The sequence below is a fragment of the Podarcis erhardii genome (genome assembly GCF_964252035.2).
Source record: "Podarcis erhardii genome assembly, chromosome: 1".
In the NCBI taxonomy this organism is placed as follows: Eukaryota; Metazoa; Chordata; class Lepidosauria; order Squamata; family Lacertidae; genus Podarcis; species Podarcis erhardii.
This window is the reverse complement of record NC_138497.1, coordinates 11,508,913-11,524,523: the sequence shown is the minus strand read 5'-3', so window position 1 is coordinate 11,524,523 and position 15,611 is coordinate 11,508,913. Positions and strand designations below refer to the sequence as shown.

The 15,611-nt window shown below is 45.8% G+C and overlaps 1 protein-coding gene across 1 annotated transcript in view; it reads right to left on the bottom strand.

The window, feature by feature from the left end:
- Positions 1–9,242: 9,242 nt before the first annotated feature.
- BRF1 (BRF1 general transcription factor IIIB subunit) overlaps positions 9,243–15,611 on the bottom strand; it is a gene marked incomplete at its 5' end in the record, with an annotated part of 190,627 nt that continues 184,258 nt past the window's right edge. The window contains 2 exons of the mRNA XM_081861258.1: positions 9,243–9,728; positions 12,271–12,439. Coding sequence (XP_081717384.1) covers positions 9,691–9,728; positions 12,271–12,439 — 207 coding nt within the window. The 3' untranslated portion in view covers positions 9,243–9,690. The remainder of the gene's footprint in view (positions 9,729–12,270; positions 12,440–15,611) is intronic.

Genomic DNA, 15,611 nt, shown 5'->3' with positions numbered 1-15,611 from the left:
CAGCAGCCCTTGATCGGAACCTTAAAAACTGGTAACAATCTGTGGAAGACTCAGGTTTGCTGCCTTGCAATGCATGAAAGGTTCCTTAGAGCTGCATTCCTCAAGCTTGGGTTCCCAGAATATGGTTGGACCACAGTTCCCATCATCCCTAACCATGGGCTAAACTGGCTGGGGTTTATGCGAGTTGTAGTCCAACATCCTATGGAGACCAAAGGTTGACGGCCACCACCTTAGAGTCCATCACAGTTTGGATGGACTTAAATTTGGCCCACTTGTCCTTGTTTCTTGTGCCATCAAGGATGGTCTGGTCCCTGGTCTGGGATGGTGAAGATTTCTACATGCACACACAAAACACACAAAACACACAAACACACACACACACTTTGTCAGCTGCAATTACAGGCATTTCTACACTGATGAAAACGTACAGCGATCATTCGTGTTTGTCTGGGAGGCAGCGAGGGGCAAAGGAGGTCTAAAGACTTTTGGCCCCTAGCCATTTTCAGAGCAGCTCCGTGGAAGAAGGGTGGGGGACAAGTGGCAGGGGGGGCAAAGAGAATCTCTTGATTGGAATAATTATAAATCGTCTTCTCTTCGTTCTTGCTACACGAATTCCAGGCTAAATTATCATCTAATTTCAGAGAGCTCCATGACTGAGATTATCGGTGAGTCATTTGTAATTATGTGCCAGATTGTATTAAAGCATGAAAACACAAAGGATTCTCATCAAACACTAAGAGGGGGGAAAGAATCAAATTACATTTCGCAGGCAGGATAACAGTTCAGACTACATTTCAGATTCATGACATATTACAAATGTAAAACAGGAACGCGGGGAGGGGAAGGATGGCAGGGGGCCGGGGAGTGAGAAACTCTCAGCTTGAAAAGTGCACAACATGTTAAAAGAAAGACAACGGGCCTGATCCAGAAATATGAGGATGCAGTGGTGGGTTACTCGTGATGATCACAGAGTGCTTTACAATACAAAAACACAAAAATACATGCCATAATAACAAACAAAACAATAACCGCACAGTTAAAAGGCTATAGATTGTCTAATCAGCCAAGTACCTGAAGAGGAACATTTTTGCCTGGCACCTTAAAGGTGTATAATGAAGAGGCCAGGTGAACCTCCTTGGGGAGAGCATTCCACAAACAGGGGGCCACCACAGAAAAGGCCCGTTTTCGTGCTGCCACCCTCCAGACCCCATAAGATGTTGATCTTAGGGTCCAGGTAGGTTATTATGGGGAGAGGCAGTCCTTGAGGTGTTGTGGTCCTGAGACATTGAAGGCTTTATGGGTCAAAACCAGCACTTTGATCTGGGCCTGGAAGCTCATTGGCAGCTGGTACGGTTGAACCAGGATCGGTGTAATATGCTCAAGCCATCTTACCCCAGTGAGCAACCTGGCCGCTGAATTCTGCACCAGATGAAGTTTCCGAACTGTCTTCAGAGTCAGCCCCACGTATAACGTGTTGCAGTAATCTAAGCAAGAGGTGGACCTCAGTGACATCCAGCAGATAGCACACGGGAATGGCACAAAGGGGAGAGTGCTGTTGTGCACATGTCAAACCTGTGGGCTTCTCATCCACATCTGGTTGACCATGGTGAGAGAAGGATGCTGGACTAGATGGGCCCTTGACCTCATTCAGCAGGGATCGTCTTAGGTTCTTTTGCTAAGAGTCCATGGGAGCAACGTGAAACAAACTTGGTCTGCACCCAACTTTCAAATCTGTAAGGTTTGTGGCATACATTTTGTACTCAGAAATTTCAGCGCCCCTTCAATCCAGTCATATGCAAAATGTATTCATTTAGCAATATAGATATATACCGCTTGATTGTGATGAAACCTCAAAGCAGTTTAGGTGAAGGTAAAGGTACCCCTGACCATTAGGTCCAGTCGTGGCCGACTCTGGGGTTGCAGCGCTCATCTCGCTTTACATCTCGCGTACAGCTTCCTGGTCATGTGGCCAGCATGACTAAGCCGCTTCTGGCGAACCAGAGCAGCGCACGGAAACACCGTTTACCTTCCCGCTGGAGCGGTACCTATTTATCTACTTGCACTTTGAAGTGCTTTTGAACTGCAAGGTTCACAGGAGCAGGGACCAAGAAATGGGAGCTCACCCCATCGCAGGGATTCGAACCACCAACCTTCCGATCAGTAAGCCCTAGGCTCTGTGGTTTAGACCACAGCACCACCCACTCCCCCCCCCCCAAAAAAAAGATCTACGGTCAGAAAGAGACTTTCCTCTGAGTAAACATGTGCACGATCACTCCCCAACCTGCAACAACCACATAAGCACTGTTTTCATTTAAATCATGGCATAAGTATTGAGCTTTTGCAGAGGGGAGGTTCCTTCGTTGCTACATGTTCCACTTCTGCAGATATAATCCCATGGTTTAAAAAGAGAGGGGGAAAGCTAAAGGATTGCACCCTCGTGACACAAGCAAAATGTGAGGAGGGGATCCATTTAGAATGTGGAATTCACAATGTACTGAAGTGTAGATTGAAAAGCCTCTGGTGTTTCCTTCATTGCTACATTTAAAAAGACACTCAGAACCATCTGCCAGCTAATAACGGCTTTATTAAAGCTTTAATGTTGCATTCCGTCACGAAACACACAAAAAAGGTAGGTGGCGTTGCATCGGAGACAGGCAGCAGGCAGCAACCTGCTATTTCTTCCCTTGAAACTCGGTGATATTCTTCCCCATCGCAAATTAAAGAGGCAGAAGATTTGGGGCCCTTTGAACATCTCCTAATTCCTAAATGCATTTCTGCTTTTGTTCATGAAGCCCACTGACTGCACAGCTCACCTCTTATCACAAGGCTTTCAGAGTGGGAAAGAAAGGGTTTAATGCGCAGTGTCAATCTCCTTGGTTAATGTTTCATGCCTTAAGTGTTCATTATGAAAGGTGGGGCAATTCCAATGCACACATTCGCCCTTAACATTATTCTTCTGGGCTGGGTTCTTGGGGCGAGGAAGGAGGGCAGATATGATGCTCTTTGTATGGTACTGGACACATTGAAAGCTCATGACTTCCCCCAAGGAATCCTGGGAATTATAATTCTGAGGGGGAAGCGACAGTTCCCAGGATCCTTTGGGGGAAGCCATGTGCTTTCAATCTATGGTGTGGGTGTCCCCCCAGTATGTGCCAAATGGAGGTACAGGAATTAGCTAGTAAATGATGTTTAACTCTACTATGGATTCCCACCCCTCACTCCGCATGGTGGTTGTGTACAAGTTCAGTTTTTAGCAGCTGATGCCATGGCCTGATTGGACGCAGAGGAAGAGCAGGAAGCACCAGCTTGGGAGCCCCCAAGGCTCAGAGCCCGGGGAGTGATTGTGGGACGATGAGGAGTGGTCAGAGGGAGAAAGACTGCGAAGAGAAGATGTTGGAACCTGAAGGGGTAACGGGACTTAGTGAGCTGGGAGAGTCTGTGGTAGAGAGAAGTCCAGAATCAGAGGCAGCAGCTGAAGCAGGAGAGTGGGAGGAGGGAGTCAAGAGGCAGAGATGAGTCAGACTGGGGGAAAGTCACAGGGGTCTCCCCCTCCTGCTGCAACAAGGCCCCTGCTCCCCGGACCAGAAATGACTTAAAAGGGATAGGGAGGTTGGTTGTGCACACAGTCTCCAATTACTTGGAAAGACCCCCTAGAGAGGAGACCTAGGCAGCTGTAGGAAGGCAGGGACTCAGTCTCAGCAGCTGCTTCATGGGGGCCAGATGAGTTGCCGTACTCATTAGGCCTGACAATCCTGTGTCGATCAGGTTTTTGCTAATAGAGAGTTAACTCCATCTTGCACTGTGTGATTTACTGCCAGCTCGCTCCTGAAACTCATGTTTACATATGGAATTTTTACTTTGTATTTTTCAAAAAACATTTCACAGAATGTGTTGTTTTCCTGTTAAAATTATGTCATTTTCAATGTGGTTCATTAAGTTTGTTCTCATTTGCAATATACATTTTGATTATTTAAGGAAGGTTGTAGTCCACTTGGAGATTCCTTTGGACATGTGCAGTGGTATGGAAATGATTAAAAAAATAAAACAACTCTGGAAGATGCCTTGGCCCTAAGCCATGAGCACGGGCAATTGTCTTCTGCAATCTGGTGTAGTTCACTTCTGGTGAGAATGCAGAGGATCAGAATTAGGGGCATTTGCTCACTTGCAGAAGGTATCAGGCTCTGCGTGCAAGAGGACACAAGACTCCTGGTGTCTCCAACAGGGAAGACTGGGAAAGATTTCTGCCCAAGTTCCTGGGGAGAGACCGCCCACCAAAGGCAATGAATAAGGAATGAGGAACACCAGCCTTGCTGCCAAATGTTGCCCTCCAGGTCTTTATCTGGCCCTTGGTCCTCTCCCAATGAAACTAATGCACCTCTAAGAGCTGCGATGGAAGAGTGTGGCCAGAGCGGAGCGGGCAACAGCAGAAGCAAGAATGTTTGTTTTTTCAGGAAGCTCTCTCTGAAGAGTGGGCTCCATTGCTCTCTTGCCAACATCAGAATAAGTATGGCAGAGTCTTAATGCCCTGTGGGAAACCCCCACTGCCTCCCCTCTACCCCCCCCCCCAATTATCAAGTCCCCATAGCAGGGCGTCTGTGAGGCCCATGGTTCCTACAGCAGCAACATCGTATGCATCGGGGTCCATAGGAAATATACATTTCCCATGCTTCCCAAGTTCTGAAATACTGCCATAGCAGGAACCAAATGAAAGCTCCCCTGCCAGCCGATAAATGTGGGTAAGAATAGGACAGAGGGAGCGATGTAACAGTAACGTGGAAGACTGCCATGGGGCAACATCGGTTGTGAAGCAGGCCCCAAACTGAACCTCTGAACCCCTCATTCCAGCTGTCCCATTGATCCCAGCCACTAGTCCTGGCTTTGATACATGTGAATGGTTCTGAAATGTCTCTGTGTCTCATTTACTAAGTTATCAGCATCAGATTAGAACGGTGCGGGCGGTTCCCCCACACAGGGTGCCAAGTCGAGAGAGTGGAAAAAGAGTGTTGGTTTATGCATTGTTAAGGAAGGGGGGAAACACACACTTTCAAAGAAAACGTACACACACCCTTAAATGTTTTAAAACAGTTTTGCTTTGTAGACACAAAATAAGGATATACACTGGGTATTTTGTACACTGCTGTCCAAGTCACACAGAAGCAGTCTTAAGAAACAAAACAAAAAAGCCTGCAAGGGAAGGCAAGAACACATAATAAAAGATGACTTTAAAAATAATAATATTTACAGCAGATATTACAATTTGTCTGGGGGATGAGGAGGAGAGACGGCGGGCCGTGGCTCGTGATGTGGGCTGGAAGGACCCTTCAAGATGCTTGCAGATTGTTTCGAGTCGCTGGCAGTGCCGCACACCAAATGTGTTGGCCTTGTTAAGACGAGAGCGACAAGCGGCGAGGAGACTATGCAAGGAGTGATAGATAAAAACAGCAAGAGGCGATAAACTCCCACGCAATCCAGAGGGAAGGCAAACAGCACAGCGAGAACTAATACGGAGGTCACTTTTTAAGACGATGCTACACAGCTCCCGCCAAAGTCTTTCTGTGGTGAAGGGAGTCGTTCTCACGAAACAGCACATACAATTGAGATGCAATCGGTGCACACGCGTCACCATCAAAGCTTGCCTGCCCCAAATTGTTCTCTAAAATGCAATTTATACATTTGCCTGGCAGAGGAGCAAGCTTAGCCCCTTTCCTCCACTGTGCAGACAGCATCTATGCAGGGCTGCACAAGCATCCGATCACGTGGAGGTTTCTAGGTCCTCAAAAGAGAGGAGGAGGCGGCTGCAAAAACTGGATCTGCAGAATCAGGAACGTGTAGGGTTCCTGTTCCACCCACCTAAGTGTTGGCAAGTCTGTGAACTGAGGCCAAGTGACCAAAGGTTAGAAAGACTTCAAGGTAGAAAAAGCACAACGCTACAGTTTGAGGATTCTGCCTAGGAAATGTGCGCTACACTAGGAGCGGGAGGGAGCCAGGATTCACACCTCGCAATCTAAAACCAACCATTCTCGAAAGCCTGTGAGCTCTCGTCATCATCTGAATGCAGAATACGGCAAGCTCCAAATGATTTTCAGGGAAACACAGCTAAGTGCCTCCCCCAAGGTCACTGCGATATGTTAACAGTAGCAGACAAGGGTGAACTGTGTACTCGCCTTTATTTTAACATTTTCCCTAAGTAGTTATGAAAACAGAAGGTGGCATCTGCTAATCCGTTTGTATTCCCTGAGCTTAGTTACACCGAGGAGGAATGAACACTCCGAAAAGGAAAGAAAAATAAAAGAAATCTGTGTGTAATATTACATGACTTAGAAATGTGCGAGGCATTCCAAGGTTTATTAAAACGACACCTTTCTGCAGCCACAAGACAAAACACACACCTCAGTCCTCCTGCAGCTGAAGGCGAAGGATCGCAGCAGAGCTGGTGGCTTGTGAAATGCTCCTCAGCAGGCCTGCGAACTTTCCCATTTATGGGAACTGGAACTCAGAGCCAAACTGGATGGGTTGTTAGATGTGCCTTTGCACCTGATGTGCATCCTTTCAACAAAATGAAAATAACAGTCGCTGGGGAGTGAATACAATTACTGGGATTCCTGCAGGCAGTGTATGGTATTTTAACCCTTTCCTCCCCTGCCGTGGTCTCAATGAAAACTGGTTCTCTGAAGCTGCTATTTGCACTGAGAGGGAACCACCTATTGGCTTTAATTCAATTCCATTTGGGGAGGGGCGAGTGACAAATGAGAACAGCAGAATGAGGCAGTGGTGCCAGGAGAGGGTTTCTATTCCCTGCCCCCACTTTAGCTACAACTTTTACAAGTATACATGAGCTTTCCCTAAGAGGACAAACAGCAGCTTGGGTGGGCGAGTTTCATTAAGAAACACCTGGGGGATGGTTCAATTCAGTTCCCCCAGTGCTGTGGTCCAATCCAAACTGTGCCTCCTGCGTGGGTGCTCTCTGCAAGAATTTAAAGATCACATACCTTCATCAAGACACTCAATTAGGCCCTCAGAATCCCAACCCTTTAAAAAGCCAACCAAGCAAAAAACCCTCAGTGAGCCAAAGTAACACACTGGGGAGGGAGGAGGGGGAAATTGCTGATCCTACGAGACCTCTTAAGCATTAAGCAGCTGAGTAGTGGGCAAACTTCTCTTGCCTCAGCAATGACATACTATTGGATTCAAAATCAAACTGCTAGATTAAATCTCCCCCAAAACTGCTTCTCCTATTTCTGTAGTTGGTATTTCATACGGATTGGCCAGATTCTATAGCTCTCCCTTCCTTAACCTTGTTGGCTGGGACTGACGGGAGTTGCAGTCTAAAATCAGAGCCTAGCTATGCAAACCTGGCCCCAAGGAGGCAAGTCTGGCAAGGAGACATGCCAAGCTGCCTGGATTATCCACGTGAAAAGCAGACTGCGAATGCCAGGGCAACTGCATGGACCCAGCCAACCACACAGAAGCAGATAGTGAGATACTGGCAAGCTCACCACCTGGTACTTGGTCCCTAAAAAGAATTATTTGGGTTTTTTGTTTCTTTGGTTTTTTAGGAGGGAGCTTGCCACAACAATCTCTGCCAAAACAGAAGTGGTCGCGTACTATCAAAGCAAGAATCTCCATTTTCCAGATCCAGACCTAGTAATTCAAATAAATGCCCAGATAAATCCCAGTCAGAGAATTAAATGCAGGATGTCCCAGGAGATCTGAGTCACTTCCTTCTGCCATGTCCTACCATAGTGACTTGAGTCTAGTTCTCAGAGAACTGGCAAATCTGCATCTGGGCTGGAAGATCGCAGGCTGAGAGTGGGGGATGCTGGGCCTCATCGACTAAACCAGGGGTGCCAGACCTGTGGGCCTTCCAGAAGTTATTGGACTCCAACTCCCATCAGTCCCAGCCAGCATGGCCAATGGACACGGATGATGCGAGTTGTAGTCCAGCAACATCTGTAAGTCACTAGGTTCCCCAACCCCAGACTAAATACTTCTCCATACAAAAATTTATCTGCCCACATTGAAAACAACAAACATACTAAGTTGTCTGCATGGAGGGATTTGTAGCTTTTGCATGGCCAAGTAGGTCACTATGTAAGTCACCACTTGCAGTCCGAAGTGGCACATCTCAAAAATACCAGCTGAGTGAGAAGTAGCTCTTCTGAATTCAGGAAAGCATTGCTTTCGGTCTCATCCTCTAAGTAGGATATTCCAGCCTGGAGCTCTGGTAAAAGCAAGCAAGGACACAGAAAAGAGGCAGCTTGACCTTTTGGCATGGACAAGGCCAACATTGAGAACTGGGTGTATTTTGGTCTCAATGGGGTGGGGAATCCATTTTCCACAAAGTCAACTTGGCACATCCTCCTTGCCTACCGGGCAACAGGGATGAGAACCGCCCCTGTGGTATGCGTCCTTTGGCTACCGGCGAGCAAATATATGCCGTGCTGCCAGAAAGTCAAAGGAGTCAAACGCAACAGCAGTTAAAATTCAGGCCGCAATCCTGCAAGGCCTGAAATGAGGAGGTGGGAAACTATTGGTTTGGTTTAACCTTAGGTACACAAGGTTTAAAGTTCTGACAGGTTACTGGACAGAGCCGAGAGAGCAGAGCTTGGTCAAGGTTCTTGCATGGCTGAGCCTGTATCGACCTCATTAAATAACATTAAATTAAATTACATTAGGGACAGGGGGGAGGGGGGAGTAGCTTATTTACCTTAAAACAAAGCAAAGTAAAACTTACTGGAGACAAATCTGTCTGTTGTGCCAAGACTGCCAGGAGGACAAAAAGTGAACACAACCCCCCCCCGCCCCCAATTGTGGTGAGTAGCACCATACTCTTAAATTTTAAGTGCATCACAGAGGCATAGGAGCTTGTGAAATGCCCTACAGCCAGCAGCAGGGGTGTCAAGTCTACCCCTTGAACTCTTCTCCCCTGCCAATCCCTCGCTCGCCCTAACCCTATCTTACAGCAGCGGGGAGTGAAGGCCTGGTTTAATTTCCTTGGAGCAGGAACAGACTCCCCTTACTGAGATGTCCAAACTGTTTCCCGCACGTCTGAGGTCTACACCAGGGTACAACTTTGACAAACCCTCCTGTTGCTTCTTCAAACTTCTTAAGGTACCAATGCTGTCCTCTATGAGATACCTGCCCAATGGTGCTCTAACCTTAGGGTAACACTGCATGTATTTGGGGGGGGACCAGGTGTTTTGGATTGCTTTCCAAGAGGAGTTGCCTGGGCAGCTTGCGTATCAGCTTTGATGTTATTTATTTCAGCATGGAAACATGGATGCTACGCCAAGGTCAGGGTCGGGGAGATGTGCTTTTATCACCCCTAATGTAAACAGCGCATGTCCACAGCTTTTCCACTTGGAGGTTTTGCACACTATTATGATTTGCTCCTTGTCATATATGTGTTTTTACGGAGATGTGGCTGAACCAAGGGCAGCCGCAAGGCAGGTCCAACACCGCGCCGCCGAGTTGTGCCAGCCATTTTGACTCTTCTCCTTTGTTCCCTGAAACTGATGCTTCGCTGAATCCCTTTCTCATAACATGATCCAGAAACATTTCAAGTATTCGAAAGCCAAACCCCGGTGCCAGGCTACAGGTCAATGGAAACTGACCAGCAAGCAATGGAAGTCAGGAGGGTTTGTTGACATCGCCAGGTTAACCTCCTTCACCGATCCCATTAGGAGGCAATTAGTATCCTTCATCATCGTCCATCTCACAGCCATAATCTGGAAATACCAAAGCAGAGAAAAATTATCAGAAGAAACAGGATCATCGAGGATCCCTTAATACATTAGCCTCTACCCCGCCCACTCCCAGAAGACAAGACAACAGGAATAGTCCCTCCCAGGAAAATATACAACGGGGAGGGAAAGGGAAAGCACAGGAAGAAATCACACACACAAAAGCAGTCCAATGAAACACTTTTTAAAAGACAGAGTGTTTAAATGTAGGTCACAGAAATGAGCAAGTGAGCCAATTTCTGTAGCATCCAAACTGTCAAGTAATTTCTAGGTGCACTGAGGTAAGCAAATTGCAGGTTTCGCTGGAGAGTTAATAAAAAGCTCGCTGGGTTTTAAACTAACCTACCCCAGGAGATCTGTTCCTTATAAGAGCCTTATGAACATGCCCCCCAAAAATGCAAGTCTCCCAAAAATGTTACTAGCCTGCCAGGAGCTGGCAGAGAGCTCTGCCCTGCCTCCCTCAGCCGGCTGCATTTCTGCAGAAAAAGGGGCTTCCTCCTCTGCCCCTACAGCCATATGGAACTGCATGCACCTACCTGCGTACTGTTCTCTGTCACCTCTGGCTGCTAGGCCAGAGCTTGAATACAAGGCTTAGCTTAGTTAAAATCTGAGACCTTCTGCTCACACCACACCAAGAGAGAGAGAGAGAGAGAGAGAGAGAGAGAGTGTCCTTTCTTTCCATCCAATTCAGGTACCTTCACAGTTCTCTCCTGTCCTGTCCTGTCTTGCCTCTGCCTCATTCTGTTATATTCACTCATGTACACTTTCCCCCTGATAACACAGGGAACCCTTTTCTCAGCAACACTTAATGGTCAATGGTAACACAGATGTGTGCATGCTGGCTGAATCTGCTTCTGCAGTAAATCATTTAAATTATAATCTGCCCCCCATTCTAAAAGCTTAGGGAGACTTAGGGAGAGATTAAAGTTTTCAAAAACTGCTTTTTCCAGTTAAAAAGCAAATTAAAGTGGCTCCAACTCTAGTCCTCCGCTGGCTTAGACCTGATTTGTTTGAACCTCTTTACATTTAGGCTTGCAACTTGCATCAGATTAAACATCCTCCAAATGCTATTGCACATATATCATGCTCTTCCCTCAAAGAGCTCAGGGTGGCACATACGGGCCTTCCTTCCTTCCTTCCTTCTTCCCTATCTTCACTGGGAAGGTTAGGCTAAGAGACAAGCTTTTGAACTTGGATCTCCCCAGTCTAAGTCCAACACGCTAACCACTATACCACACTGTCTCTTCAAATGTATGTAGAAATGATTGCCAAAGAGTGTAGCTCTATTTGTAGCTGCTGCTGCATTTTCTTTTCTTTCTTTCTTTTACAAACAGGGTTTTAATTGGTTGCAATTTTACGGATGTGCTGAGCATATGGCTATAGATCCTTGCTAAATGCTTTAGTGGATCTCCCCCTCTTGATGGAGATGTTCATCTCTAGGGGTATACTTTAATCTTGATTTTCTTATCGGTACATTTCTCTGCTTTCAATATCTGGCTTTCAACATCCCTAGGCTGACTGACGAACTGGCTTGAGCAAACAAGGAGGGCCTTAAAATGCACTGACAAATTTCCAAAGGACAGGGATTGCATGGCTCCAAGAGTCAAAGATGAGATAGTCGGCTGGCCTGGATCACGGTGCAACTGAACACTTGGTGATGCAATGCAAATTTATCAGTGTTTGCATAATAGGGAGACAAAAATATGTTTAGATTGGTTTTTAAAACAGTTATAGTAGTAGAGGGGAAATGATTCAGCGAGCTCTAACTAATTTTGTACAGTTACCAGTACTGATACTATTTAATATACAAAATTATTATCATTACAATTCTTTCAGCTTCATTCAGCCCAGGCACACATCTCTGGCTGCATTTCTCTGGGAGTGCAATTCTAATCATATTTCCTAGAGGAGAAAGAGTTTCCTGCAGTCTGAATGACCTCTTTCCACTCAGATTAAACCACTCTGTTGTGATTATTCTATAGACCATGCACAAAGGCTGAAAACGGCACCAGTGCGAAATTAAGGGTGTTGAGACGATGGCGCAGTAAATAATCAACACTCCAGCACCAGCCTTCTCCCCTTGACACTGTCAGGCACCACAATTAGTGGGTTCTGTGTCAAGTCTTTGGCTATACATATTTACACTGTAACAAGAAGCTTCCGAGCAGCAATAATGCTGTACCCCCAAGTTCGGAGTGTATTCTCAGCTCTGTCTGTAGACGCTGAATTCAATCGACTCGATGGCTCCCACCGCTGAAAGACTGTCTTGCTAAGAAATGTTTATGAGCGTTACTCAAGCCTGGAAGTACTGTCATGGTGTACATCACAACAACAGAAGAAGGTTGGCAGCCTAAATCCATGGTAGCCCCATGGGGTCCTTCTGTTACCTGCACTGATGAAGAAGTGCAGGAGCTGGAGAGAAAGGTATCAGGAACATTAGTATAGAGCTGCCATTACTGGGGTAAGGAGGGGTTTTGGCCTTTCTTTAAGTGGATGGGTGATTGCAACGGATGAAGTTAAGACCTACCATTTCCCCCCATCAGCTGTAGGGCACTCATGCAGTGCTCCTCTTCCTCCTCAACTTCTTCTTCTTCCACTTCTTCCTCATGGTTGTATGAGACGGGCCCAGATTCTACCAATACATTTGCTGGCTTTTCAGCTGCTTGGGCCTCTGTCTGAGTGCTTGGAAAAATTGCCTGCAAAGGATAAGAAAAGCAATAATAATAATAAGAAAAACCTAGACCCATCGCCTCTCACCTTTCCCCTTTAAAATCCCCAACTGAAAGGAAGAGAAAATCGCTTGGCAGATTCCTTATTGTCCCCCTATCAAAGCTCCTCGTTAAGAAGCTTAGAGCTATTCTGGGGGAAGCTCCCGCTCTCCTGTGCAAATTCAGAGTTGTTTGGATATTTCAAAGCATGGCCAAAGACTGAATGAGGAAGATGTTGCAGGTGGATATTAGCACGTAACAAGGTACAAGCTCTTAAAAGCGACAATATTTGGGGAAACTATTCGGGGGAAATTGTGTTTTCTCTCAATCGGTTTGCCTTTATCCAGACCTTCTGAGATGCAACGATTGTGTAGGCACAAAATGAAACAAAGTGATGTGCACAACGCCCAGTGAATTAGGTACCATTCAGCTGCAAGTAGGGAAAGAGTTAACAATTCATTGTGCAATTTTGCATCCAACTGTTTAATTAGGAGGAGGGCCACAACTGATTGGTGCAACACCTGCTCTAAGTGCAGAATGAATCAGAGAATTACAGAATCATAAGTTGGAAGGTACACCCTAGAGTCATATAGTCCAGCCCCCTGCAATTCATTTTATTTCCTTTTTAATTTGTATACAGTCGTACCTTGAATCCTGAACGCCCTGGAACTCGGACGTTTTGGCTCCTGAATGCCGCAAAACCTGGAAGTGATTGTTCCGGTTTGCAAATGTTCTTTTGGAACCTGAACATCCGACAGGGCTTCTGATTGGCTGCATGAGCTTCCTGCAGCCAATCAGAAGCCGCAATTTGGTTTTCGAACATTTTGGAAGTCGAACGGACTTCTGGAACGGATTCCATTCGACTTCCAAGGTACGACTGTACTGCCTTTCTGCATTACTATACACAAGGAGGTTTACAGCAACAAAATATACAACAAAGAGCACATGATCTGATCCAATACAAAAAGTCATAATAAAGCAAAACTTCAAAATGTTTGTTGGACCAGAAGTTTGGCAGCATGAGCAGTCCAAGCCAGATGATGGATGGGGATGGGTTCAACCTCTGGCATGTGACCTATGAGGATTATGAGAAGACTCATGCCTGAGACTTTTTGAAGCTTTTGCCAAATGGAGCTGAGCAAACAGAGGCAGGTTGGACCAATGGGCTGAACTCCTAATTAGGCAGTTTGATCTGCTGTAGAGGCATCGCTGATACTCAGTGAACTGGCAACCAGACCATCAACTCTCATTTGACACCAAGGGGATATTTACAAAGAGGCAGAGAGGTACAACGTACAGAAAACAGGAAAATAAAAGCAAGCTTCACAAGACTTCTAGCAGTGCAAGCTTTTGTGCAACTGTTCTGCCAGGGGATGTGCTGTGCTCCCATCTGACTGGTTGCCCCAGCTACTCTGGGTGCCTTCCAACATAAGAAAACATCAAACATTAAAACTTTCCCTATACAGGGCTGCCTTCAGATGTCTTCTAAAAGTTGTATAGTTATTTATCTCCTTGCATGAGCACTAGGCACAACCATTGGTCTTTAATGTAACTTAGCTGCCCTGTGGAGCCCCTCAAAAAGACAAGAGACACATCTACTATATATTTTGGAAATCTGTTTGCCTGTTCACTCTGCATTTGGACACCTATTAAGGTACGGCAACCTCACTTTGCATGGCGGTTCCTGAGATCAAGGAGTCAGTTTTTGTTTATGTTTGGATACAATAAGGCAGCGTTCGAATCAAGATGGCAGAACCTTTCAAAACTGCACTGATTTTTTTGTTTTGTTTCTTAGAATTTCTGAGCTGAAAGCTGGGTACAAGGCTGTTAGTATTCTGATAATAATAAATACACAGTGAAGCAAAGCAGAAGCAGCTAAGTTCTCTTGATTAACGAGGTCCCAGTTGAAACCAGAACTATTCAGACAATAAAGAACTAGTGCAGGAGTTGGCTAGGATATGGCTGTAGTTCAGGCTTCCTCAACCTCAGCCCTCCAGATGTTTTGAGACTACAATTCCCATCATCCTGGACCACTGGTCCTGCTAGCTAGGGATCATGGGAGTTGTAGGCCAAAAACATCTGGAGGGCTGATGTTGAGGAAGCCTGATGTAGCTGGTTCCCAGTTATCCCATCCTGCCAGCTGAAAGGCAGAGATCCTCAAGGACAGCCCCAAATAATCCTAACAGCAATAGGTCAAGAGGATAAGAGCTTTTCCCTTTCATGTTACCTCTGCTCTTGCTTTGCAAGACAATTATGCAACCCCAGATCTCCTGTACTCCGCTGCAGGGAATTCCGGTATCAAAAGAAACAGACAAGGCAGTGATAGTGGTAGAAGAAGCGCCATCCCCATTTATATTAATTGTTATGCCAGGAGTTTCCATCTGCCTTGAATGTTTTCACAGAGGAATGGCTGAATTTAAAAGAGCTACAATTGAACCATTATTTAAAAAAATTGCACAACCCTAATTAAAACGTGACCTTCTTCTAATTATCATGTCCATTTCCTGAATGTCTCCGTTCTAAAAATGTGCAGGTTTTTCTAATGAGGGTGCATACAAAGCAGAAAAAAATTAAAATTATTTCCCTTGACATGAGCGCAAGCTGTTTTTGCAGGGGGTGTAGGATGGAATCACGTGTTCTTAATCATTTTAAATGTGAAGCCGTCAAAGTCCTCTTTTAGCAGAACTTCCTGAATTGGTTTCTGAACTGAAACGAAGTTTGGCTTTTAAATTCACACGAAGGATGTGTGTGCTTTCTTGCCCCACTTCAGAAACAGCAAAAACATGTCAAGCCGTCAAATCTAGCTAGCAAAAGTTTAGAAAGGTGCAAGAGTTCAGAGATTTATGCCTAGGGGTTGAGTAAAAGCGTATTGCACACGTTTTGCAAACTACCAGTATGCACTGGTTTGGTATTTTAGTTCAGCCAGTAGTTACAGTGGGGGGGGGATAGAAGAGGCACCTTGTTTTATTCTGGGACGATTTTTTGGCTGAGGTCCTACTCAGTTCATAATCATATAGCTAGAAGGAACCAGAGGTCACCCAGTATCCCATTCTGCCTCACAGTGCGAAAGAAGCAGAGAACAGCTGGATGGAAGAAAAGGGCTTACAGAGCAAATGTAAAGACTCAGATGACTCTCCAGGTACTGGGATTTTTAGAAGGT